At 45.5% G+C, this 25,931-nt stretch overlaps 1 protein-coding gene across 4 annotated transcripts in view; it reads left to right on the top strand.

Moving 5' to 3' along the window:
• RASSF4 (Ras association domain family member 4) overlaps positions 1 to 25,931 on the top strand; it is a 276,069-nt gene that overhangs the window by 153,390 nt on the left and 96,748 nt on the right. For all 4 annotated transcript variants that reach the window (XM_033943461.1, XM_033943459.1, XM_033943460.1 and 1 more), the window contains exons 2-3: positions 121 to 220; positions 16,880 to 16,955. In XM_033943461.1, the coding sequence (XP_033799352.1) occupies positions 162 to 220; positions 16,880 to 16,955 (135 nt within the window). In that variant the 5' untranslated portion in view covers positions 121 to 161. The remainder of the gene's footprint in view (positions 1 to 120; positions 221 to 16,879; positions 16,956 to 25,931) is intronic.

Genomic DNA, 25,931 nt, shown 5'->3' with positions numbered 1-25,931 from the left:
GCATTAAAAGAAAAAAAAATTCAGATTATTTAATTTTTATATTGTAATTTTCTACATACATTTATAAAATATATACTTTTTGAGATTCATCAGTTTATGGAAGTCTGTTTTGCTTTATAGGAAGCTGTGTCATTCAACTGATGTGAACACCTGAAGAAAAAATGGAAGATAGTGAGCTAAATCCTTATGTAAAGGTCAGCAGCAGTAAAAGCATTCTGAAGTAAGTATAAACATCCAAATGCATGCACCTGTGTGTGTATGTAAAAAATATACAGAAGATTTAGATATACATACATCGTTGGTCTCCCACTATTTTGGATATGCAGTGCTGGGCTGCTAGCTATACTGTTCCCTACTGGTCACTAGCTGAAGATATGGCTGCTTCTAAATTTTCAAAGAGAATTTCCCTCCCCCCCCATCCCTATGTTTTTTTAATACATTAGCTTTTAAACTTTCAACAACAAAAAATTTTATTCACCAAAAGAGAGACTAATTTCAGTTTCAGTGTAACACAATCTAGTTCAGTGGTCTCAAACTCGGGGGCCACATGCGGCCCACCAGGTACTATTTTGAGGCCCTCAGTATGTTTATCATAATCACAAAAGTAAAATAAAACAGTTTCTTGATCATATGTCTCTTTAGCTATAAATTACAATATTATTATTAAGACTTAGCCAAAAGGAAAGATTTATAAACTATAAAAAGTTTTACCTCATGCAAAATTGTCTTTTCTTTAATAAGACATTAACTATTTTTTCTGAGGCCCTCTAAGTACCTAGAAATCCAAAATGTGGCCCTGCAAAGGGTTTGAGTTTGAGACCACTGGTCTAGTTGTATCCAGGTTAATGAAAAGGATTTACAGGTAGCTCGCTTCCCTTAAAACTTCTGTTCATCTTTGTCTGTGCAATCTTTTTCAAAAGGGCTGGCATGTTTGATCAGTGACTTAACTCATGCATTTACACATCATATGTATATAACAACTGTAGTTCCCTCCCTCTCTGATGAAGAGCAGAGTTTAGCAACTCAAACTTCCACACATTACTCTGGCTGCTTGGGATTGTTCTCTGCCCCTTTTCCTAAATCAACAAAAGCCAATACTAGCAGACTCTATTCCCTTATCCTGATTATTTGACAGAATATCTTTCCCTCTTTCCTCAGGGGTGTAGCATAGGTGGGCTCAGGTGCATCTTGACAGTGCTGGCTGGAAGGAATAGGCTGGGCTCCCACAGTCCTATGTGGCTTGCTTCAACGGGTGCTCAGCAGGGATTCCCACACACTGCCTGCTGATAACCCAGAAGCCTCCCCTCTGCCACATCTTGCCCAGGCAGAGAAACAGGAAGTTGCTTCTAAGTTATTGGCAGGCAGCATGTGAGAATGCTGCTGAGGACATACTGAAGCAGGCAATGCAGGACTGTGGGAGCCCAGCCTATTCCCTACAGCCAGAGCTGTCAAGGTGCACTGCTGCTGCTGGATGGGTTGCTGAACGTTTCACAAATTAGAAGAAGGCAGCATTGGAGGCATCAGAGTGCAGCCCCAGTGGTTGATGATGTTGGTATAGGGAATAATGGGGATGTTGCAGCACATTGCCACTGTAAATCTGATCCCAAGTGATGAGGCCTCTGAGTAAATGATGGAGGAGGAAAGTATACCGAGACCAATGAGTTGGTGGAGCCAATAAGAATCCAGAAAGATTGAGACCAGTGTCTGGTGCTTCAAAATAAACCTGCTACTGGAGAACTGGAGTTGCTGATTCGCCTACTGAGAGAGTGCAGTTCGAAGGATCATTCAGACAGAGAGATAGTTGACCTATTGAAAAGCAGAAGATGTGTTTTAGAAGGCAGCTAGAGTATGACTTGCATTGGCAGTTGAGATCAAGGGGGTTGCGAGGGAGAGGGATGAAGGCAGGGAGAATTGTTGCAGAAAAACAGGAGATACTAACTTCCCAAAACTTGGAAAGTGGAAAACATACAGCAAAGAAGACTCTGATATGAGACCGCAGGAACTTGCGGCAGCCATCTTTGATCTTGACTCTGCATGGGGCAGGAGTGTAAGAAGATTGTTCCTGCCCCGTTTCACTGCTAGACCACCAGGATTGAAAAGTAAGGTGTGGAGAGGTTCGGGAGGAGAGATTCACGAATAACCAAAGTTACAAGTACCGATCCTGCAAGTGTACTTCTGATGATTTGGGAGATATTTCAGTGTCTCCCTGGTAGTCTCAGTCTCTCTCTCTTTCTTTTCCTTCCTCTTCTTTCTAAAGTCTTGCAGTATTGCCATTAGTGTCAGGGGTAGAGGATAATTAAAACCAAGGCTCTCTGTTTCAGCCAAAACAGAATCAGTGGCCAAAATTTGCCACACATTTTCAACCGAAGCCAAAACCACAACCATTGAGTCCCCCCAGGCCATCCATCCCCCCCCCCCCACGTGACCATATGTTTTGCCCTCCCCTAGCCTACCTGTAGAAATCTTGGTGGTCTCGTAGCCTCTGGGGCAGGAGCGATTCCCTGTAGCTCCTATTCATGCTATTTCTGCAGTCAAAATTATTGCCACCACTTCTCATGGCAGCTATTTTTAGATTGGAACCAACATGGACAGGAACAATCCCCAGTCACTCTTGCCCAAGTTGACACCAGTCTTAATATGGCTACCATGAACCTCCTGCAGCTGTCTTGTGAGGCTGCTATGGGAAGTTATTTTTACTGTAGAACTGGCATGGGCAGGAACAACTGGGGATCACTCCTGTCCCATTAAGGCCACGAGATTACCAAGGCTTCTAAAGATAGACCCAGGAAAGGCCTTCAGGTGGTATGAGGGTTGAGGGAGGGCAGGCAGAGACTGGTTGTGTTGTGGTCACAGAGTGGGGAGGAGGGGGGCAAGATTCAGTTTCAGCCAAAAATGCATTATCAGCCAAAACTGAAGCATGACCCAACCTGACTGTTTCTGCACTGAAACCAAAATTCAGTTGGCATTTAGTCAGGGGAACTATCAGGATACCCTCTCCTTTCGGCTGCCTAGTAGCACTGCTGAATTATGCTAATATCATAGAGGTGAGCTTAGCTTGTATACTTTGTACTGCTCTTGCTCTCATGTGCTCTCTCTACCCCTTTTCCTGTGACCTCAAAGATGTTCTATCAGAGAAAAGCAATCTTTTAAAAGTGTAAAGAATGTTTTTGGCTTTCCTTGCTGCCTTTTGGCTTTTTAAATCAGCTCCCTCTGGGGTACTTCTGTATCCTTACCACAAGATGAATACCTTTAGTGATGAAAGCTATGCTATCTCTCTGTCAGTGATCTCCACGTTTTCCAACATGTATTTTGTAATGAAGTAAAGCTGTGGAGAACTGGAAACCAAGCTACAAGGCCACAGGAACAATGTCGGGAAACATTCTTTCCTGGAAAAAGTGATTGATGCCTAGATTGCCCTCCTGAAACTAGTGGTGAAATATAAAATGCTGGTGTTATTTCAGATGCATAAGATCTCTGCTTGCAAAAAAAAGAAAGCACAAATATGACCTGGTGCAGTGTTCTTCAATGCAAGGCCCAGAGGCCAATGATGGTCCTTGGAGACCTCTGCACTGGCCTTCACTATCATTCTGGCCATGCTCTACCTAGTTCATGACAGAAAGAAGGAAGTGATTGAGTGGAAGAGCCACATGCTTGAAGGACAAGGCATTTATCTATAGGCAGAGAATTCATTTGGAAATGTCCACCACAAGGATACACCCAATAAACAGTTCGAAGGCAGGCTGGTAGGGTGGATGTCATTAACACATACTGATCAGCAGTGTCATGACCTCACATGGGAAAATGTTTGTCCTTCAGCTCATTGGATTCAAAGTGACCCCGACTTTTAAATTAGTGACAAACACTAACCTAGTAGAACAGACTATACTGCTACTCAAGGGATAATCTGTACAGAACAGCAGTTAGGACACTAACAGCTATGTTGTGATTGCAGCAGACTTCCAAGAAGACATTGAACTCGCCTGTGTAGAGTGGCTGTTATGAACCTAACAGTTTTTGTTTCTAAAAAAGGTAATGGGTAGCCCTCTGGCTGGCAGACAAGCCTCTTCCAAATGGCGGGCCTTCCCCTTCCCAGTGCATCCTGGTGCCTAAGGCCCTGATTTGGCCAGGCTTCTAAGACCCCTCCATAGGAGGGGCTTTAGACACCTTGGCCAATCGGAGTCTTAGGCCTCCTTCCCAGTGCATTCTGGGATAGCCTAAGACTCCGATTGACCAGATCTCTAAGGCCTAAAACTCTGGTTGGCCCAGGTGCCTAAAGCCCCTCCTGTGGGAGGGGCCTTAGGCACCTGGCCCAATAAGGCACTAGGCCCCTCTCCGGTGCATCCCAAGATGCACTGGGAAGGGGAAGGCCTACCATTCGGAAGAGGCGGGCCTGCTGGCCAGAAGGAGTGGGCATCCCTCTGGCTGCCCTATGACTAAAAAGTACGAGGAAGGGTCTGGGTAGGTTAGGGATGCCGGCAGGAGCGATTGGGCATCCCTCCTGCCTGGGATATTAGCGGGGCATGGGGGGCGGCAGGAAGGAGTGGGCATCTCTCCTGCTAGCTGATTTGAGGTTGGGTATATGAGTTAACAACCATGGCAGCTCTCAGCCGATTGCAGCAGGGGAATTTCCTCCTTTCCAGTTCAAAAGATTTTTATTGGAATTTTCTTAATAAAACAACATAAAATGATTAAAGTGTACAGTGAATTCCGTACATATACAAAAATTAAACATTCAGAGAGCACAATATGAACTATGCAATAAAGTCAGAACAAATAAATCATCCTAAGGAGTAAGGAAGTGTAAGATATAAGAAGTAAAGAGAAAGAAAAAGAAAGATAATAGTCAAGAGAAGCACGCGATAGGAGTGGTCCACTATTTAGAATAGATAAACTGATCCAGAAATTTCCATGGTGAGGAAAAATGAAGGGGTCATGGGGATAGCCTGGATATACAAGGGAATTTCCCCCTCTCATATCAGCTGAGCAGCAGGGACTCCCTAAAGCCACGATTCTGTAACTGGCACCCAAGAATTGCAGTTTTGTGGAATCCCTGCCGTTCTTCTGATGGGGGGAGGGGGAATGCCCCTGCCGTGATCGGCTGCTGCAGTCTAGGCAAAGATAGGTGGCTGAAATGTGGACCAGAGTTAAAAGGGCCCACATTTCAGCCGCCTATCTTGGTGTGATTCACGGCTGGGTAGCCACTCTAGATTGGCTAATGCCACTTCGGGCATTGGCCATGCCTACTTTGGCATTCCGCGGCCTAAAGTGGCTACCTAGCTGTGATTCCAGCTGCCATTTTAGCTGCCTTTTATTTAGGTGTTGGTAGGCATTTCAACCTTGCTGTTTCTGACTATTGGCAGGGCACCTACCAACGCCTAAATTTAGGCGCTGGGTATAGAATCTCCCCCTCAGTGCCTAAAATACATTTTGAGTAAAAAGTAAAAATACCACAACTTCAATGTCTGTTCATCAAGAATTGTTACTGGCTTCATCTCCGCTTTAAAGTGACCCAACTTATCTAACCAGTTCAAACACAGGCAGCTTCACTATTTTTATAGGAAATCTACTTACTTTCAAATCCCTGTTATATAAAACCCCAGCTTTCATCTACAAGTTACTGATCCCTTATACCCCAATCAGATCACTGAGATCTATTGACCAACATCTATTAGTTACGCCCTCACTTAAAGTTATTAATACACGGCGGCACTTTATCTTCTCTGTTACAGCTCCTCAAACTTGGAACTCCCTCCCTATTTATCTCATAGAAGAAAAGAACTTAGATAAATTTAAAAGTAAACTTAAGAGCTTTCTTTTCAAAGACGCTTATGATATTTAGGAGTCCCAGCCTATTTTTGCTTATTTTCATAAGGCTACTTCTTTTATTTCCCTCCTATTGTTTTTTACCTTAATCGTCCTTCTTTCTATCATTATTATTGTATTTCATTACCCTGCCTTTCCCTTTGTTTTCCTTTTCTGTTTATTCTGTTAGTCGTTAATTTAATATGTTTTGTTCAATGTCCATCTGTCTTTTATAACCCCTATATTATCTGTAAATTGAATGATTTGTTCATCGCTTAGATATTTGAGTAAGCGATTTATCAAATACTTAAGAAACTTGAAACTTGAAACAGTATATTCACTGAACAGAAAAATTTAAGATGAAATGATCCTCTGTTTGCATGATGAGGTTTACAAAAGCAAAATCCTGTTCCCAGTTCTGCTGTTTCATTTGGTTTACCGAGGAAGTCTCATTTACATCTCCCTTACACTTTTACTTTTAACTGCAAGCATCAAATGTAAAAGTAGTGAAAATTGGCAAAATTAAGACGTTAGTAAAAGTAACAAATGTTATCCTGTACTTCATTACAAGAGAAAGTATCAAAACTTTTACTTAAGTACAGTAATTAGTTACGTTTACTTAGTTACTATACAACACTGTGATTTAGGGCTCCTTTTATCAAGTCGCGCTAGCGGTTTAACACGCGTAATAGCGCACATTAAACCGCCGGCCACGCTAGCTGCTACCGCCTCCTCTTGAGCAGGCGGTAGTTTTTGGCCAGCGCGGGGGTTAGCGCGTGATGAAACGTTGCGCGCGTTAACTCCGCTAGCGTGGCTTAATAAAAGGAGCCCTTAGAGAATGGAACAACTCTTCTATGAGGAAAAGTTGAAGATTTTAGGAATCCAGCTTGGAGAAGAGACAACTTGAGGGTAGATGTGATAGAGGTCTATTTAATACTGAGTAGAATAGAACAGGTAAATGCAAATCAATTGTTAACTCTTTCAAAAAATATGACTGGGGACATGCCATGAATTTACAAAGTAAGCCATTTAAAATAAATAGGAGAACATTATTTTTTTCACTCGATGTGTATTTTAGCTTTGGAGCTTGTTGCTTGTGGATGTAGTAAAAACAGTTAATGTAACTGTTTTTTAAAAAGGTTTAGACAAATTCCTGGAGATAAAGTCCATAAACTGTTGTTATTCTAGTCATTGAGAAAGCCACTTCTTATCCCTAGAATCTTGCAACTTTTTGGGATCCTGCCTTCTACTGTAAATAATAACTCTTGATTGGCCATTGTTAGAAACAGAATACACTTCTCCCTCCATATTCGCTGTGATAGGGGATTAACAGAACCACAAATAACTTTTCATATGTTATTCGCTGTTTCTATTAAAAACCATTGTGAATATGATGAAACTGTGAATAACATGGTGGGAGACCCTCCCACCATATGGCAAAATCCTCCTGCCGGAACCCCCCTGGAACCCCCCTCCCCCCAAACTGATAATCGCTGGCAAAATCCAGCCGACGGGCCCGCCTCGTGGAAATGAGATGGGCCCGCCCCTTCCCGGCCCATCCCCGCTAAATCTAAGGCCTGATTGGCCCAGGCTCTAGAAGCCTGGACCAATCAGGCCTTAGGCCTAGCGGGTCCGCCCATCCCCACTAATCCTAAGGCCTGATTGGCCCAGGTGCCTGCCAATCAGGTCTTAGGATAAGTGGGGATGGGCGGACCCGCTAGGCCTAAGGCCTGATTGGTCCAGGCTTCTAGAGCCTGGGCCAATCAGGCCTTAAATTTAGCGGGGATGGGCCGGGAAGGGGCGGGCCCGTCTCATTTCCACGAGGCGGGCTCGTCGGCTGGACGGCAGCAAGACCCATCCAGCCGACCAACATGTAAAGGTTAGTTGGGGGAGGGAGGGGTCGTCGGGTCTTCCGGCAGGAGGATTGGGCATCCTCCTGCCAGCGATTACCAGTTTGGGGGGAGGGGGGTTCCGGCAGGAGGATTGGGCATCCTCCTGTCGGCGATTACCAGTTTGGGGGGGAGGGGGGTTCCAGGGGGGTTCCGGCAGAAGGATTGGGCATCCTCCTGTCGGCGATGGGACAGGCGGCCTCAACCGTGGCCGCTATACGTATTGCAGCAGGGAGATCCCTTGCTGCCATAAGTATAGCGGCCGCGTCTACTTACAATGTAGACCAGCATTTTGCTGGCCTACATTTTAAGCGTCTCTTCCTCTACTAGGGAGATGCGTAGGGCCGCCTAGGCTCGCTTAAGGCCCTTAGGCAAGCTTAGGCGTCTTGCGGGCCTCCCTAGGCTCCCGAAGGCGCCTTCAATATAGACGGCCTGCCTAGGGAGCATTTTTTTAAAAAACATGCATCCCGATTGGCTGATTAGACAGCTGTAGGAGCCAGCTCACACATAGCTAGTTAAGTCCATATACTGGCTATAGGTTACCACATAATAAGGACTGATTTTTGTGTAGTTATATTTATCCCAGGACAAGCAGGCAGCATATTCTTGACTGATGGGTGACGGCACCGACGGAGCCCCGGTACGGACAATTTTAGAGTGATTGCACTCTAAGAACTTGGAAAGTTCTAGTAGGCCGCACCGCGCACGCGCGAGTGCCTTCCCGCCCGACAGAGGCGCGCGGTCCCCAGTTTCTTAGTTTCCGCGGAGCTAAGAAGTCACATTTTTCAACGGCTGTTGAAATTTTTTCTTATACGCCTTCCCGCTCGCGAAACCTTTTTGGGAGCTTTTTCCCTTCTTTCTTTTCTTTTTCTAAAAAAAAACAAAAAAAAAAACGAGAGTTTATTTCTTTATTTTTTTTTTTTTTCTTCATTTCGGTTTTGCCCCGGCGGGGCCTACTGCCACCATCGAGGCCTCGGCCTTCGATTTGGCAGAAGCCGTTTTCACTTTCATGCCCCCCCAGCCAGGGTTTAAAAAGTGCCAGCGGTGTGCACGGCCTATATCCCTCACGGACCCGCACAACTGGTGCTTACAGTGCCTGGGTCCTGAGCATCAGGCTAGAGAGTTGCGCGGGGACAGAAATCCCACCCGTCCCCGCCAAAGTCCCACCCGTCCCCACCCGTCCCCGTGAGGAATCCCACCCGTCCCCACCCGTCCCCGTGAGGATTCCCTCCGTCCCCACCCGTCTCCGCGAGGAATCCCCTCCGTCCCCACGAGGAATCCCCTCCGTCCCGTCCCTATAAACTTCAGAAATAGTTATTTCATTTAATTATGCTACTGAATTAAAGGCTCTGGTAGAAACCCATTTACAAATAAGCAAAAAGACTTTATTAATTTGAAAATATTAATTGGGAAGAATACATACTTTGCAAATGGGTTTCTACCAGAGCCTCTAATGTTTATAAATTTTTATCAACACAACTAATATACTACTTTATCCTGAAGCAAAATAAAAAAAAAGAAATATAATTCTTTTCCTACCTTTGTTGCCTGGTTTCTGCTTTCCTCATGTTCTCATTCAATTCCTTCCATCCACTGTCTCTCTTCCTTCTGCATCTTCCATTTGCTCTGTTACTGTGCCTCTCCCTTTCTTCCCCCTTCCAAATTGGTCTGGCACCCATCTTCTTCTCTCCGCTCCCCCCATAGTCTGGCATCTGTCTTCTTCCCTGCCAGCGTCTTCTCCCTACTCTCTCTTCCCCATTTCCTTTCAGCGTCCTTCTCCCCCCATCTTCCCCATGTCCTGTCAGCGTCCTTCTCCCCCCTCTGTCTTCCCCATGGCCTTTCAGCGTCCTTCTCCACCCCCCCGTCTTCCCCATATCCTTTCAGCGTCCTTCTCCACCCCTTTGTCTTCCCCATGTGCTTTCAGCATCCTTCTCCCCCCTCTGTCTTCCACAAGTGCTTTCAGAGTCCTTCCCCCCCTCCCCCCGCCCTTCCCCTGGCCTTTCAGCGTCCTTCTCCACGCCTTTGTATTCCCCATGTGCTTTCAGCGTCCTTCTCCCTCCTCTGTCTTCAAGTGCTTTCAGAGTCTTCCCCCCCCCCTCCCGTCTTCCCCATGGCCTTTCAGCGTCCTTCTCCCAACTCCTTCTCTACCGCCCCGGGTGCAGCACAGCCGGCCAGGTCCCCTTGCTTTTGTGGCACTTCCCCGACCGACTGACAACAGCCCCGGTCTGACAAACCTCCCTGCCCTAAACTGCGAATCTAAATTACCTTATTACAGCTGCTGTAAGAAGGTAATTTAGATTCGCGGCTACAGGGCAGGGAGGATTGTCGGACCGGGGCTGTTGTCGGTCGGTCGGGGAAGTGCCACAAAAGTAAGGGGACCAGGCCGGCTGTGCTGCAACCGGGGCGGGGTGTGGCGGGGCGGACCGCCCCCTCCCTTGGTAGCCACTCGAACCGCGAGGCTACTCTCCTCCTTACCTGCACTGCCTGCAGCACAGAGCCAAACGGAAGTCTTCCCGACGTCAGCGCTGACGTCGGAAGGAGGGAGGGCTTTGTTTAAGCCCTCCCTCCCCTCCGACGTCAGCGCTGACGTCGGGAAGACTTCCGTTCGGCTCTGTGCTGCAAGCAGAGAAGGTAGGGAGAAGAGCCGCGCGACTGAGTACATCCAGCCCCGCAGGAACCCCGCGACCCTCGGAGGCGTCCCCACGGGATCCCCGCGACCCTAGGGGGCGTCCCCACGGGATCCCCGTGACCCAAAGGGGGAACCCGCGGGATGCTCGCGGGTCCCGCGGGATTCCCGTCGTCCCCGTTCCCGTGCAGCTCTCTACATCAGGCTTCCACCTGCACCCGCTGTGCCACGTTAAAAAAACGTACATAAAAAAATCGCCAGATACAACAGCGATTACTCTTCGGTGCCGATATGTCCGATCCTGCGGCATCGACACCAGCATCGGCCCCATCACAGTCGGCACCCACTTCGTCGACACCGCGCCGGCGTCGCAACATCCAGGTAAGCCGGCTAAGAAGCCTTCCCCGCTGGAGCGTCCTCTGGTCTCGATTGCAGCGAGCCCAGTCCTGCCGACCGTGAGGCGCCCGCAGAAGCGCGCCGCCCCTATCGAGGTGAGTCCCTCGACCTCGGGCTCCTCATCTTCGGGGCGTCGAGCAGCACCGCAGGTACCGCAAAAGAAAAAGGCGGTACCGGTGCCCTCTTTGGATGAGCGCATTGCAGCCGTCCTACAAACGCAGCTCAAGGAGCAGTTACAACAACTCCTTCCTGCTCTATTGGCACCGAACCTTCCGGTCCCGGTCCGGTCTGAGCCGCCGGTACCGGCAGTGGAGCAACCCTTAATGTCTGCGTCCACTGTCTCGGTACCGGTTCACTCGGCCTCATCGATATCGATGCCAGTTCTTGCACCGGAACCGAGAGCCCAGCATCAGTCGGTGCAGACTTCGGCACCGCTGCAGTCGGTAACATCTCCCGGTACCGTATCTATGAGGTCGGGTAAGTCGGCACGCAAATCCCGACACCTAGAACCCTCTACTCCGGAGTCTCGAGACCGTAGCTCCCATATTAGGGACCCTGATCTGTGGGGTGACTCCGAAGAGCCTTTTCTTTCTGAGGGTGAGTGTTCCTCAGATGAGGATGATCCTGCTGCTCCAGATCCATCCTCAAAACAGGATTCTACATCTTTCACTTCCTTCCTGAAAGAGATGTGTGAATCTCTTTCCATTCCTTTTGGAGGCTGAGTCTAAAAAATCCAAGGCCTTCCTTGATGCCCTTGACTTTGATCAGCCTCCAAAGGAATTTTTGAAACTCCCTCTTCATGACATCCTGAGGGAAACTTTCTATAAGAACCTAGAGACTCCTTTGACAATCCCAGGAGCTCCCCGTAAATTAGATTCAATATATAAAGTAATCCCTATTCCTGGATTCGATAAGCCACAGCTTCCACATGAATCTCTGCTTGTGGAATCTACACTTAAGAAGTCCACGGGAGCCAGTGTATATGCTTCTGTCCCTCCTGGCAGAGAGGGCAAAGCCATGGACAAATTCGGTAAGAGGTTATACCAGAATGCAATGTTAGCTAATAGATCTGGTAATTATGCTTTTCACTTTTCTTTTTATCTCAAGCATCTCCTTACCACCATGGCTTCCTTTGAAAGGTACCTTCCTCAGCGGAAACGACAGGCTTTCCACCACTGCTCGTCTTCTCTTTTCCAACTCCGTAAATTTATGGTAAGATCAATTTATGACACGTTTGAGCTTACCACTAGAGCCACGGCCATGTCTGTGGCCATGCGCCGCCTTGCCTGGCTTAGAGTATCCGAGCTTGATGTCAACCATCAAGATCGGTTGGCTAATGCCCCATGCCTGGGGGATGAGCTCTTTGGGGAATCCATGGACTCGACCACCCAAAAGCTCTCCGCCCATGAGACTCGCTGGGACACTCTGCTCAAAACGAAAAAGAAAGCTCCACCGGCACGACCTTTCAGACAGCAGTCGGCCTATCAACGCTGTTATGTGGCTCGTCCATTGCCATCAGCTCCCCAGCAACCTAGGCGTCAACGTCAGCAACAACGACAGACTCCTAGGCCACAGCAACAGCAACCTGTGAAGCCACCTCCACAGCAAAAATCTACGCAGCCCTTTTGACTTGATTCTCCAGGGCATAGCCAGCGTCCAAACATCTACCCACCTACCTCAACCTATAGGTGGCCATCTCACTTTTTTCCTCAGCCGGTGGGAAGTTATCACTTTGGACCAATGGGTCCTCAACATCATCCGCCACGGCTACTCTCTCAACTTTCAGACCCTGCCTGCCCAAAGTCTACCAAGAGAGTCTGCTTTGAACACTCCTCAGTCTTCCCTCCTTCTCCAGGAGGTTCAATCCCTCCTCCTTTTGAACGCCATAGAGGAAGTTCCTCTAGATCAAAAGGGACAGGGATTCTACTCCCGTTACTTTTTAGTCCCCAAAAAACAGGAGATCTCAGACCAATTCTAGATCTTCGCGATCTCAACAAATGCTTAGTCAAAGAAAAATTCAAGATGCTTTCTTTAGCCACTCTCTACCCTCTTCTCAATCAAGACAACTGGCTATGCTCCCTCGATCTCAAAGAGGCATACACTCACATACCGGTCAATCTGACCTCCAGACAGTACCTCCGTTTCATGATCAATCACTGTCATTACCAATACAAGGTGCTGCCCTTCGGCCTTGCCTCCTCTCCAAGAGTGTTCACCAAATGTCTGATTGTGGTGGCGGCCTTTTTACGCTCTCACCACCTTCAGGTCTTTCCTTACCTGGACGATTGGTTGATAAAGGCCAATTCATCTCAGACAGTACTCCTGGCCACCAACCAGACCATCCTGTTTCTCCAACTTCTGGGGTTCGAGATCAATCTACCCAAATCTCATCTCATCCCCACTCAGAGACTTCAATTCATTGGAGCGGTGTTAGACACAATCCTCATGAGAGCGTTCCTGCCGTCCAACCGTCTTCAAACTCTTCAGTCTCTATGTCAGCAGGTGCTTCCACAACGTTCCATCTCTGCCAAGCAAATGATGATACTCTTGGGTCACATGGCCTCCACAGTTCATGTCACACCCTTCGCACGTCTTCACCTGCGCACTCCTCAATGGACCCTAGCTACCCAGTGGTCCCAAGCGACGGATCCCTGCTCACGACACATATCTGTGACATCGTCTCTTCGTCAGTCTCTACAATGGTGGTTGATATCCTCAAATCTCTCCAGAGGTCTTCTGTTCCATCTACCTCCTCATCAACTTGTCATCACCACCGACGCCTCCCCTTATGCCTGGGGAGCTCATTTGAACGAATTCCAAACTCAATGACTTTGGACAGCCCAGGAAATGAAGCATCACATCAATTTCCTGGAACTCAGAGCGATGTTTTATGCCCTCAAGGCCTTCCAACATCTTCTCTTTCCTCAAGTCCTCCTGCTGTGCACAGACAATCAAGTTGCGATGTACTACATCAACAAGCAGGGGGGGACAGGCTCTCGCCTCTTGTGCCAGGAAGCCCAGAAGATTTGAGCTTGGGCCACAGATCACCAACTTTTTCTGAAAGCTATCTACATTCAGAGAGAACAGAATTCTTTAGCAGACAAGCTCAGCAGAATTCTTCAGCCTCACGAGTGGACACTCGATCCTTTAACTCTACAGTCCATCTTCGCTCAGTGGGGCACTCCTCAGATAGACCTCTTTGCAGCTCCTCACAATCACCAGCTGCCCCTATTCTGCTCCAGACTCTACTCTCCTCACCGTCTGGCAGCGGATGCATTTCTCCTCGATAGGTCCAATCTGTTCCTGTACGCTTTCCCTCCTCTGCCTCTCATGTTGCGAACCTTGTTCAAGCTCAAGAGGGAAAGAGCCACCATGATTCTGATTGCTCCACGGTGGCCCAGGCAACATTGGTTCTCCCTTCTACTTCAACTCAGTGCCAGGGAGCCTTTTCTTCTTCCGCTGTTTCCTTCTCTGCTTACGCAACATCAGGAGACACTTCTGCATCCCAACCTTCCGTCTCTGCACCTGACAGCTTGGTTTCTCTCGGGCTGACTTCTCATAATACTTCTTTGTCTCAGCCCGTTCGTTCCATTCTGGATGCCTCCAGGAAACCGGCCACTCTGCAATGTTACCATCAGAAGTGGACACGATTTTCTTCCTGGTGTCTTCTTCATCAACATGATCCCACTTCCCTTGCTGTGGAGACCTTGTTGGATTATCTACTTTCTTTGTCTGACTCTGGCCTTAAGTCTACTTCCATCAGAGTCCACCTTAGTGCTATTGCTGCTTTTCATGAGCCGGTTCATGGAAAACTTCTCTCGGCTCATCCCTTGGTATCCAGATTCATGCGGGGTCTTTTCAATGTGAAACCACCTCTTAAAGCCCCTCCTGTAATCTGGGATCTCAATGTGGTTCTTTCCGCCTTAATGAAGCCTCCATTTGAACCTTTGGCTACCACTCCTTTCAAGTTTCTCACTTGGAAAGTACTTTTCCTTATTGCTCTTACCTCTGCCAGGAGGGTCAGTGAGCTACATGCACTAGTTGCAGATCCACCTATTACGGTCTTTCATCATGACAAGGTGGTTCTGCGTACACATCCAAAGTTTTTCCCGAAGGTTGTCTCTGAATTCCATCTCAACCAATCCATTGTTCTGCCTGTCTTCTTTCCGAAACCTCACTCTCATTCTGGAGAACAGGCTCTACATACTTTGGACTGTAAGAGGGCTCTAGCTTACTATTTAGAGCGTACTAAGCCCCACAGATCAGCTCCCCAACTCTTTCTGTCCTTTGAGCCGAATAAATTGGGACGTCCTGTTTCTAAACGTACGTTGTCTAATTGGCTAGCAGCGTGCATTTCATTCTGTTATGCTCAGACCGGACTGACACTGGAAGGTTCTGTCACGGCCCATAGAGTTCGAGCTATGGCAGCATCTGTAGCTTTCCTCCGTTCCACTCCTATTGAGGAAATCTGCAAGGCTGCTACTTGGTCCTCAGTTCATACTTTTACATCTCACTATTGTCTGGATGCTTTCTCCAGACGGGATGGACACTTCGGCCAATCTGTTTTGCAAAATTTGTTTTCCTAATGGCCAACCTTCCCTCCATCCCTCTTTTTGTTAGCTTGGAGGTCACCCATCAGTCAAGAATATGCTGCCTGCTTGTCCTGGGATAAAGCACAGTTACTTACCGTAACAGGTGTTATCCAGGGACAGCAGGCAGATATTCTTGTGTCCCACCCACCTCCCCGGGTTGGCTTCTTAGCTGGCTTATCCTAACTGGGGACCGCACGCCTCTGTCGGGCGGGAAGGCACTCGCGCGTGCGCGGTGCGGCCTACTAGAACTTTCCAAGTTCTTAGAGTGCAACCACTCTAAAATTGTCCGTACCGGGGCTCCGTCGGTGCCGTCACCCATCAGTCAAGAATATTTGCCTGCTGTCCCTGGATAACACCTGTTACGGTAAGTAACTGTGCTTTATGCAGTTGCCATGGCCAGTTAAGGGCTGAATATTGGCACTTAACCAGCCAAGTATTGACTCCACTCCTGTAATGCTCCCAGAAAAACTGGGTTTTAGTTAGGTGCTAAGGGGGGAAATTCTACAAACAGTGCCCTACTAGCGTCTAAGTCAGGTTTGGGATTTCCCCATGAATATGCATTGAAAGCAGTACACGCACATAGATCTCATGCATATTCATTGGGGAAATCCCGAAAACCTGACTGGATTCGGCCCTCGAGGAGGGACTTTGGAGACCCCTGGTCTAAGTTAATTAAGAAATGCCTTTTAAAACAATGAAAATATTAAAGTTAAAGCACCTACAGGTGCCTAAAAAATCTGCGCCAGAATCACGCCTCTGTAGGCGCTTTAGGCCGCCAAATGCCACTGTGGATGTGGCTAATGCCGAAAGTGGCATTAGGCGACCTAAAGTGTCTACGTAGGCACGATCCATAGCAAAGATAGGTGCTGGAAATGTAGGCCTGGAAAACCCTGGCCTACATTTCCGGTGCCTATCTTTCCAGGAGGTGTGGTTCTGTATACGGCGCCATTGCATGATTGACATGCAATCAGCAAAAAAGCAGCTACCAATATCAGCACCATATAGAGAATCTGGGCCTAACTGGTTATTTTCAGCGGCACCAACTGATTAAGTGCTGCTGAAATGTAGTAGCTAGCCCTGAACAAGCTATTTAACCATTCAGTTTATGACCAGTTAAATTGCTTTGAATATCAACCAGATTATCTTTGTAAAGATGTATTCAATACTTTCTGGTGTGCATTTGCTTTTTTTAAAAAAAATGAATTGCTACTATTTGGGATTTTGCCAGGTACTTAGATTAACCACTGTCAAAACAGGATATTGGGCTAGATGGACCATTTGTCTGACCTAGTATGGCTATTCTTATGTTCTTATAAATGTGGTGCATTTATTTTAAAAGCAGTTTTGTGGCTGGTTTATGAGCTAACTCTCTAGTTGAGATCATTCCACTTCTATTGACATCAGATTTTCAAAAGGTCCAATCCTGTTTGGTCAGTTTTTGTCTTTCCATGTAACTTTAGATCAGCTGAGTCAGAATATGAAAAAAATCATTTGCAAGTGAAGCCTCTTATTTTCTAAGATGTATATAGGATATGATAAGATGGAAAGATCAATGCCTGCATTTTTGTTTCTAGGTCTGAGCTATTGTCTCTCTTAAAAACATATAACTGTTACCATGAGGGGAAAAGTTTCCATCTCAGACCCAGAGAGGTAAGAATTTTGTTTAGTATTTTCTTTGAAAGGAAGACTGGATCATTCTTTCACAGTGAATTGTATATCTAGGTGGATGGATTATGCCACTGAGTCAGCCACTGACTCATGGCAACATGCACAGTGAGGAATCCACCCTATGATGTTTCATGACAGAGTACAGGAGTGGTTTGCCATTGCCTTCTTCTGTGCAATGTGCAGCTCCACTAGGTTACTGCAGCCCAACATAGGGCCCCCTGCCTCTGGTATTCCCAGGTGGTCTCCCATCCAGGTACTAGACAGGCCCAAGCCTGCTTAGCTCCCAGTAGTAAGAGCGGGCCTACTTAGGGCAGCCAGGCCATAGGCTAGCATGTTTAGAAGGTCTCTTGTATTTGCTAGATTTATTACTTATGTATGAACCTTCTAATAGGTTGTATTCATCACAACAGGCTTTACTCCCAGTGTCTGGTAATGTGAGACTGCAATCTGGGCGTTCAAAAAATTTTATGGTGATGGACCACAAGTTGTGGAACTCATTGACATTGGCATTGCACTGGGAGAAATGCTATTTAACATTTAAAAAGAAACTTTAAAACACGGGTTCATGAGAAGGCTGTTGGATGGATGAAGGAACAAAAGAATGTTGTTTAATGGGTTGTGGGAGGAGTAGGATAGAAGATGGAATGTTGGTAGGCTACTATTTGTTTGTTTTAAGGTTTATATTTTAATTTGTTAATGTAACACAACAGCATGCCTCACCAAAAAAGCCCCAAGCAAGTCCAGTAAAGGAAAGTTCTTGCAGGACCACTCATGGATTCTGTGATGATATTTATTTAGAGGAATAATGCTTAGTCTGAGGAGCTGAAAGGCTGAGCTTTTCACTTAGGGAATTTAACTGACAGTAGATGCCTTCTACATAGGATATTGCTGTTATCGGATAAAATTTGTTTGTTTTAAGGCAGGGGTCTCAAAGTCCCTCCTTGAGGGCCGCAATTCAGTTGGGTTTTCAGGATTTCCCCAATGAATATGCATGAGATCTATTTGCATGTACTGCTTTCAATGCATATTCATTGGGGAAATCCTGAAAACCCGACTGGATTGTGGCCCTCAAGGATGGACTTTGAGATCCCTGTTTTAAGGGGAGAATCATGGCATTTTACAGTATGTTGCACATTTCATCTCATTTTTCTTCATCCTTCCCCTCTTCTCCTTTCTCCCTGTTTTTAATCTACTTTGCCTGCCTTTTATATAGTCCTTGCTATCTTGTCTTTATACGTACCCTGTTTCTCCGTTTCTCTAAAGACGAGCAGTCATACAAATAGGTCATATGAGTGTGCTCAGAGCCAAGCAGAATCTTCCAAAGTACCTCTAGAAAGACAAAAATCTTTAATAGTGTGAATGTATGGACTTTAAACTCTGCAAGTAAAATAGAAATAATAAAACAGTGTACGCACAGTTCCTCTATGTGCTATTGTGGATTAGGAATTGGTTATTGGACAGAAAACCTATGGTACGCCACTGTTCACCCTCCTCCATTGAGAAAAATGGCCACTCAGCCCTATCCTCTGTTTTCTGTCCATTGGCTCTGATGAAGTGGAGTGAAACGCTGGCTACCATCGGCCATGGGCTTCTCCTGTTCTGGACACTGAAGGATTCCACAAGCCCCAGCTATGGAACCAAAGTGTGATACTTGCCTTGAAAAGAGACAGGAAGTGAAGTATTCATACTTTGGTGGTCCCCTGAATGTGATTCTTAGATTCTAGACATCTTGGGAAGAATGTTATCAGAATGCTGTGCTCCAGTGTTACATAGTTTTCCATCAACTCTACATGATGCTTATAATTCTGGACTGAACCCTGTTATTCATCGTTTCTCCCTTAAGGGAAACAGGCTTTCATGAGGACATACAAGAAAGGCTTAGGGGGAAAGGGGATGGGACTTGTAAACCACCTTTTTGTGTTTTACACTTCCAAAGTATATTCAAGTCCTACCCCTCTCAGACCCATTGCAGGCCTCTCCTCAGGCCTACCTTAAGCTCTGCTGGTCCAGTGGTGAGCCAGGGCAAGAGCGATCCTCCTATGCAAATTCCCACAGTAACCTCATGAGACTTCCATGATAGTTGAGTCAATATTTTCCCCCTTTTTTTTTGGGGGGAAGGGTTTCTTCAGTTTATATTTAGGTTCTAGAATGTTGTCTGAGTAAGAACTGGGCTTCAGTGTCTCTCTCTTCTATTTTTAAGTTTTTGGTTCTATTTAGTTTTATTTTGTTGGTTTCTACTTTATTTTGTTCCTTTCATCTATCTTATTCATAGTTTTACAGGGTTCTGTACTTTTTTCTTTTAATTTTCACTTGGGCGAGTCAGAAAACATCTTGGATAGGAGGAGTTTGACAGTTATAGAATCACAGCATAACTGTCTACTAACCTAAAGGCTTGGAATGGTTCATTTTCAACATAGGCCCTTCCTACCTGCGTATGGCGACTGGAGATTGCTGCGGGGAGATCGTTGCTGGAGGCAGGGCCAGTGGAGGCATAGTGGATTGCTGCTGGTGGTTGCCTAGGATGGGGCGGCGTCTGCTCTCTCATTGGAGAGGAGCTGGTGGTGTCTCTGGATCCGTGGAATGGAACTGTGCCGTGGACTCCTCCTCCTGGATGTCCGATGGAGGCAGAGTGCTGAAGTCTTCGGGAGCTGCCCATGAGCATCTGCCACCCACGGAGAGCAGTGCTGCCCAGTGCTGGATTGTTCTATCTCTGTGCATCTTCTGCCTGGAAGTGATGAGTCGGGGCTGCAGCAGCTGGAAAGCCCGAGCTGATATCTGTCCCGTCTGTACTTTTGCTGTTGGGATTATTTAAAATATGCTGAGGCAACAGAGGTGCTTCAGGAAATTGGACTTCTGCCAGACTTATTTCATTTTGGTTTTCAATTTTTTCTTCCAGTTTATGAATTATTTTAAATTTTATTCCATTGTTTTTACCCCTATTGTTTTTATTTTATTCTGAATTCTATTGTTTAACAGTTCCTCCCTTCTATTCCTTTTTACATATTCCTTTAATTCATTTAGATATCATTTACATAGATGGTGCTTCTATCTATGAAATATTCTACATACTTCTGTCCTCTCCACTCCTTCCTGCCCTCCATAGTCCTCCCTACCGTCTTCTAACCCCTTCCTCTGCAATGTCGCCTAGAGCTTGTATAGGTATGTGCGACGCACAAATGGAAGAAGTAAAGTAAATAAATATTTGGATACAGTATATGGTAAGCGCTGAATATTGCACTTACCTCCTAGCGTGCCTTAGTAAAAGGACCCCTTAACCAGCTATGCTTTAGCTTGCTCTGTAAACCCAGAAATTCAATGGTAGGCCATGCCCAGGCATTCGCATTGAATACCTGGGTCGGCTGCCAACCTGGAAGTTATGTGAATGTTGACACCCACATAGCTAGGCAAAGAATTATCTTTTGTGAAGTCTTAGCTTCTCACTTATCTGTGACAATCCCATGCTGCTCCTTCTGACCCTGGGCAAGTCACTTAATCTCCCATTGCCTCAGGTACATTAGATAAGAGTGTGAGCCCACCAGGACAGGTAGGGGAAAATGTTTGAGTGCCTGAAAATAAACCTTTTTGTCTATAAGTGATATATAAATACTAAAAATAAATAAATAAATATAGCCAGTGCCCACATAACTGGTGGCTCCTTCCCAATTACAAACACAGACTGTCCTGACATTCACTCCACAGATGAAGACCAGCATGGTCCATCTTAATCTGCCTAGTAAGGTGACAAGAGTCATACCTCCTGCTCTGCGCAGAACATGAAGATTGCCTCCTCTATGCCTATATATAGGGGTTTGTACCTGCCACTGTACCGCTTAAACCCCTCTATGGCCTTTTGAAGTGTGAAAGCCATTTAGTTCTCCTTTGATTCTATCCTTTGGCCATATAGGGATCCCCCGTGTCTGTCCCATATCTTTTTGAATCTCATCAGTTTTTGTCCACCCTACCAGGCGAACATTCCAGGCATTCACTATCCTTTCCTTGAAAAAGTATTTCCTGATGTTGGTTTTAAGTTTACCTTCTTGCTGCCTCATGTCCTCTAGCATGTTTTCCCTTTGTCCTATCATTTCCAAAAACAATTAGCAAAATATTTTGCATCCTGTATGTGTTTTTTGCTGCTGTTCCCACCCCCACCCCACCCACTTTTCAAATGCAGAAGAGACAGCCTTGGTATTTCCTATTCCACTTAACCTCAATAAGCAATGTTATGCCATTCTTCCAACCTAGTGTTGAAATCAAGCCTAAAAACGTTTTTGCTGTCACACTGTCAAAACTCTATATTAAAGACAGCAACTATAGTGTAGTTAATATACTCAATATATTTAAACAATTTTTTAAAAGTCTTCAGAGTGCCAACCACCAGCCAAATAGTTTTAGGCTGTCACTCAATTGGCATATTTATCTTTATCAGACTTATTTTTATTTTCCAAGTGCTCCATGCTCATTATATGTGCATTCTGTGCTAATTTTAAATATATCTTAATACTTTAAAAAAGAAAGAAAATAACTTTGTACTTAGTTTCAGCAGTACTTTGGCCCTGCCTAATAAGCATAATAGCAGTTTTTCTTAGATGTTGGGTGTCAGCTTGACATGTTTCACCCAAAGGCTTTTTCAAGAATGAGTCCCCTGTAATAAAAACAAGGTGGTGAAGATCTTTTCCTAGCTAAAAGATTCATAAACACATTAGTAAAATAAATTACACCTTTGAATTTACTCCGCTGCATCCCGACTGAGAGTCTTTAGTCAAAAGATGGCTGCGGCATTATTTTTAATCCTTTAAATAAGATGAGTCATCAAATACATCACAGATGACATCAACAGAAACAGGAAAAGCTTACACCAGTGTCATCCACTCTATTTCCAAATTCAATCTAAAAGGAATTACCATATTAAGGGTAAATATCCAGCGTTGCTCACTAAAGTTCAATCTCCTTTCATAATAGCTACCCTCCCACCCTTCTTTAATTGGATGTCATCTGTAGTATGGGATTTGTCCAACCAATGTGGTTTGGTTGCGTGATCTAATAGCAATGTCCCTATTGGGAGGCATCCATACGTTCCCTTCAATGGTCTTGTCATACCACTGAGGCTTTTTCTCCCTCTTTTTGAGTTCATGCTGGGTTTGAAGAGGAGGGGTACCTCGGTGCCACAATCACACAACATTTTGACTCATTATATGAACATATTATATGTTGTGCGTCCTTGTATAATTTGTTAACACATATATTACACTATGCAATATTATTTAATATATAATGCTATGCAAAGTTATTAAATGCAAAAAAAATGGCCTGTTTCATATTCTGAAAAAAGTTTAATGCAAAGTTGTTAGATTAATAGACTTCTTTAAGTGTAAGAGATAGGTGAAATTATATTTTAGTTTGTGCATTACACACATAACAGACCACCTACCACTCCCTTGCGCCACTATCCACAAAAACTGTCTCCTACTCCCGCAAGGCCCCCTGGTACCTTCCCTACCACAGACAACTAAAGCAGCAATGTCGAACACTGGAACGAAAATGGAAAAAATCCAAATCCCCCACGGACAAACAGTCCTGGAGGGCTTCCATTAAGTTCTACAACACCGAATTAAAAAAATCAAGGAAGAACTACTATGGCAACAAAATCTCCAGCTCCAACAACCAAAGCAGCACTCTGTTCAACATTTGGCGTTCCATATCCTCTAAATACGATTCCTCCCCTCTCCCCTCTTCTCCATCCGCGAACGATCTAGCAAAATTCTTCAACGAGAAAGTGACCACCTTACGAAGCTCCTTCCCCCTAACACCCGATTACAACTCTCTGGTGCCCACTACCTTCAACCCCAATTTAACCGAGGCGAACCATATCCCAGCCGATAGATCCTGGACCGCCTTCGAGCCTGTTTCCGACTCCCAGGTCTCTAAACTCTGCCTCAAGTTAAAAGCCTGCAAATGCTCCTTGGATCCTTTCCCCTCCTACCTATATGAGAACATTCCAGCACAGGCCATCTCATCTCTCACCAAAATCTTAAACTCCGCCCTGCTCTCAGGCCTGTTTTCTACAGAAATGGGACACATTTCCTTATCCCCTCTTTTGAAAAAAGCTGACCTTGACCCCTCCACTCCTTCCAGCTACCGCCCAATAGCTAACATCCCTCTCCTGACCAAAATGCTGGAGTCCATCATAGCCACCCAACTCTCATCCTATCTCGAGAGATTCTCCATTCTCCTACCCTACCAACATGGATTCAGACCCAACTACAGCACTGAATCCCTTCTAGCCTCTTTGATTTCAAAAGTCCAACAACTTCACTCCTGTAACAAGTTTGCTGTCCTTCTTCAATTCGACCTCTCTGCAGCTTTCGACATTGTCCACCATGACATACTAATCCTCCAACTTTCTGAAATTGGCATAAATTCCACGGTCTTAGATTGGTTCTCAAAATTCTTACGTTCCCGCTCCTATCTCGTTAACATGAAGGGTACCTCATCCTCCCCCTGGAATCCGATCTGCGGAGTCCCTCAGGGCTCACCTCTATCCCCGATTCTTTTCAATGTTTATATGTCCTCCCTAAAACTCCTCCAACTTTCCACCTCGGAGACACTTTACACCTACGCCGACGACATCCTCGTCCTTATTGAGATCGACTCTAACCTCACCAACCTCTCTGATAACATCTCATCCTGTATAACAAATCTCCAATCATGGGCCCTCACCGTTCAAATGAAACTAAACGAGACCAAAACAAAGCTACTGTGGCTTGGCCCGAAATTGGATCTGCTACCCTCCCACATCCCACTTTCCTCTGGCACCAATCTGCAGCTTGAGCACTCTAGCAAAGTTCTGGGAATCATCATTGACTCTACATTGTCCTTTAACGACCACATCAACTCCCTAGTAAAAAAATGCTTTTTCAATCTTTATATGCTAAGAAAAGTCAGATCCTGCTTCCACCAACAACATTTCGCTGTCCTTGTCCAATCCATCATTCTATCCAGACTCGATTACTGCAACTCCATCTATCTAAGCCTAACAAAGAAAAGTCTTCTCAGACTTCAGCGGATTCAGAACACCGCAGCTAAACTAATCTTCGCAAAAGGCAAATTCGATCACATCTCCCCGCTTCTGTCTAAGCTTCACTGGCTCCCAGTCTTCCTCAGGGTTCGCTACAAATGCGCCTGTCTTACCTTCAAATCTCTTCACGGCATCCTTCCTCCCCTCTTCCCACTATCTTAGCTCTCGAGTACTCACTCCACCATATCCACTCAGAAATTCAAACTATCCTTCCCTTCTCTAATCGGCATCTCCCATTCAGGAAAACTTGGTGCATCCCTCCTCTTCAGGATCACCGACCTGTGGAACAGCTTCACGTCCCATCTTCGGAGTTCGACCTCCCTCCAACATTTCAGAAAACATCTGAAAACCTGGCTTTTCTCCAAAATGTAACTTCGCCCTCCCTCTCCACTATTCTAAGTCCCCTCTTCCCTTCCTGCTCACCAAGCCCTTCTCCCTTCCATTGTAGTTCCTTTCTTTGTTTATAATTCCTGTAAACCGTGTCGAGCTCCACTTCCGTGGAGATGACGTGGTATATAAACTTAAGGTTTAGTTTAGTTTAGTTTAAACAGCAAAAGTCTAAAATATAAACTCCCTCAGTAGGGATAACACTTCCCAATAAATAAGATTTGAATTGGCCCCAAGACTACCTGTCAGAGATATCTATTTGGAGAATTAATCCTGCTAAATTCTCACCGGTTGATATTCAGCTGGAGTGGTCAGTGTTTTTTCTTTTTTAATGACTTCTGTTGCTGAATTGTCCAGATTGTTGCTGAATGTCTGGATTCCTCAAGGACCAGTGGCGTTACCTAGATACTGGCAATATTGAGACTGCTATCTGGATAAAGTTAGGACAGACTTTTTTCTTTCATAACATTATCTGGATAACTCGTTTATTTAATGGACTAAACAGAACTGCTATCTGGATAATTCCTAACTGTCCAGGCTCTACACCCAGACCTCCCTGATACTATGCAGTCAGTACCACTGAATATCTGCAGATAGGCTCAACTAAGGCATTTTTCTAGATAATGGCAACCATTACTTGGATAAAGGCTTTGAATAGTGATCCGATAGTCACAAATGAGATTAGCAGTGAGCATGTATTTGTTTGTTGATGGAGCAATTGAAAAGTTATGGATTCTCAAACCAAAGCTATCAAATAGTAATTCAATTACATAAGTGAGTTAAAATAACACAGAAAACCATGCAAAGTACATAAACCTTGATAACTTCCACTGCCAACAGGGACACAATCCACTGAACCCAAGGAAATTGTCTTGCTTATTAAAACAACTTATATTATTTCTAGTAAAATCAATGACTTTGTACTGGCATCGTGATCCAGAAGCAGTGTAATATGTTGTCCATCTGGAAATCCGATTTCAATTTTTGACCCAGCTTCTTCTGCTCAGTGAGTCAATTGGCCGAGGATACTGTGATAGTGTTCACTGCCCCAGTGGAAAGGCTGTGGGTTACTGGTAAAATGCAATGCGTATGTGTACTAGATTCTGAAGTTGCAGCTTTTGGCCTGCTCCCATGGATTGTTACAGCGGTTGCTTGGTGGTAAAGAGGATGGGAGAGAAGAAATATAATGAGGAAATACATAGGTAACTGTAGATGCCCCAATAGGAGTGATTCCAATTGAGCTCAGCAATATATTAATATACAGTGTTCCCCCGTGAATTTGCGGTTTGCGAATCGCGGTATGCTCCGACACCCTCTTCCTGTACTAAAGGCAGGCTGGTCTAGATCAGGGATCTCAAAGTCCCTCCTTGAGGGCCGCAATCCAGTCGGGTTTTCAAGATTTCCCCAATGAATATGCATTGAAAGCAGTGCATGCACATAGATCTCATGCATATTCATTGGGGAAATCTTGAAAATCTGACTGGATTGCGGCCCTC

Source organism: Geotrypetes seraphini, chromosome 4 (assembly GCF_902459505.1).
Source record: "Geotrypetes seraphini chromosome 4, aGeoSer1.1, whole genome shotgun sequence".
Classification (NCBI taxonomy): domain Eukaryota; kingdom Metazoa; phylum Chordata; class Amphibia; order Gymnophiona; family Dermophiidae; genus Geotrypetes; species Geotrypetes seraphini.
This window is presented reverse-complemented; position numbering and strand designations above follow the sequence as displayed.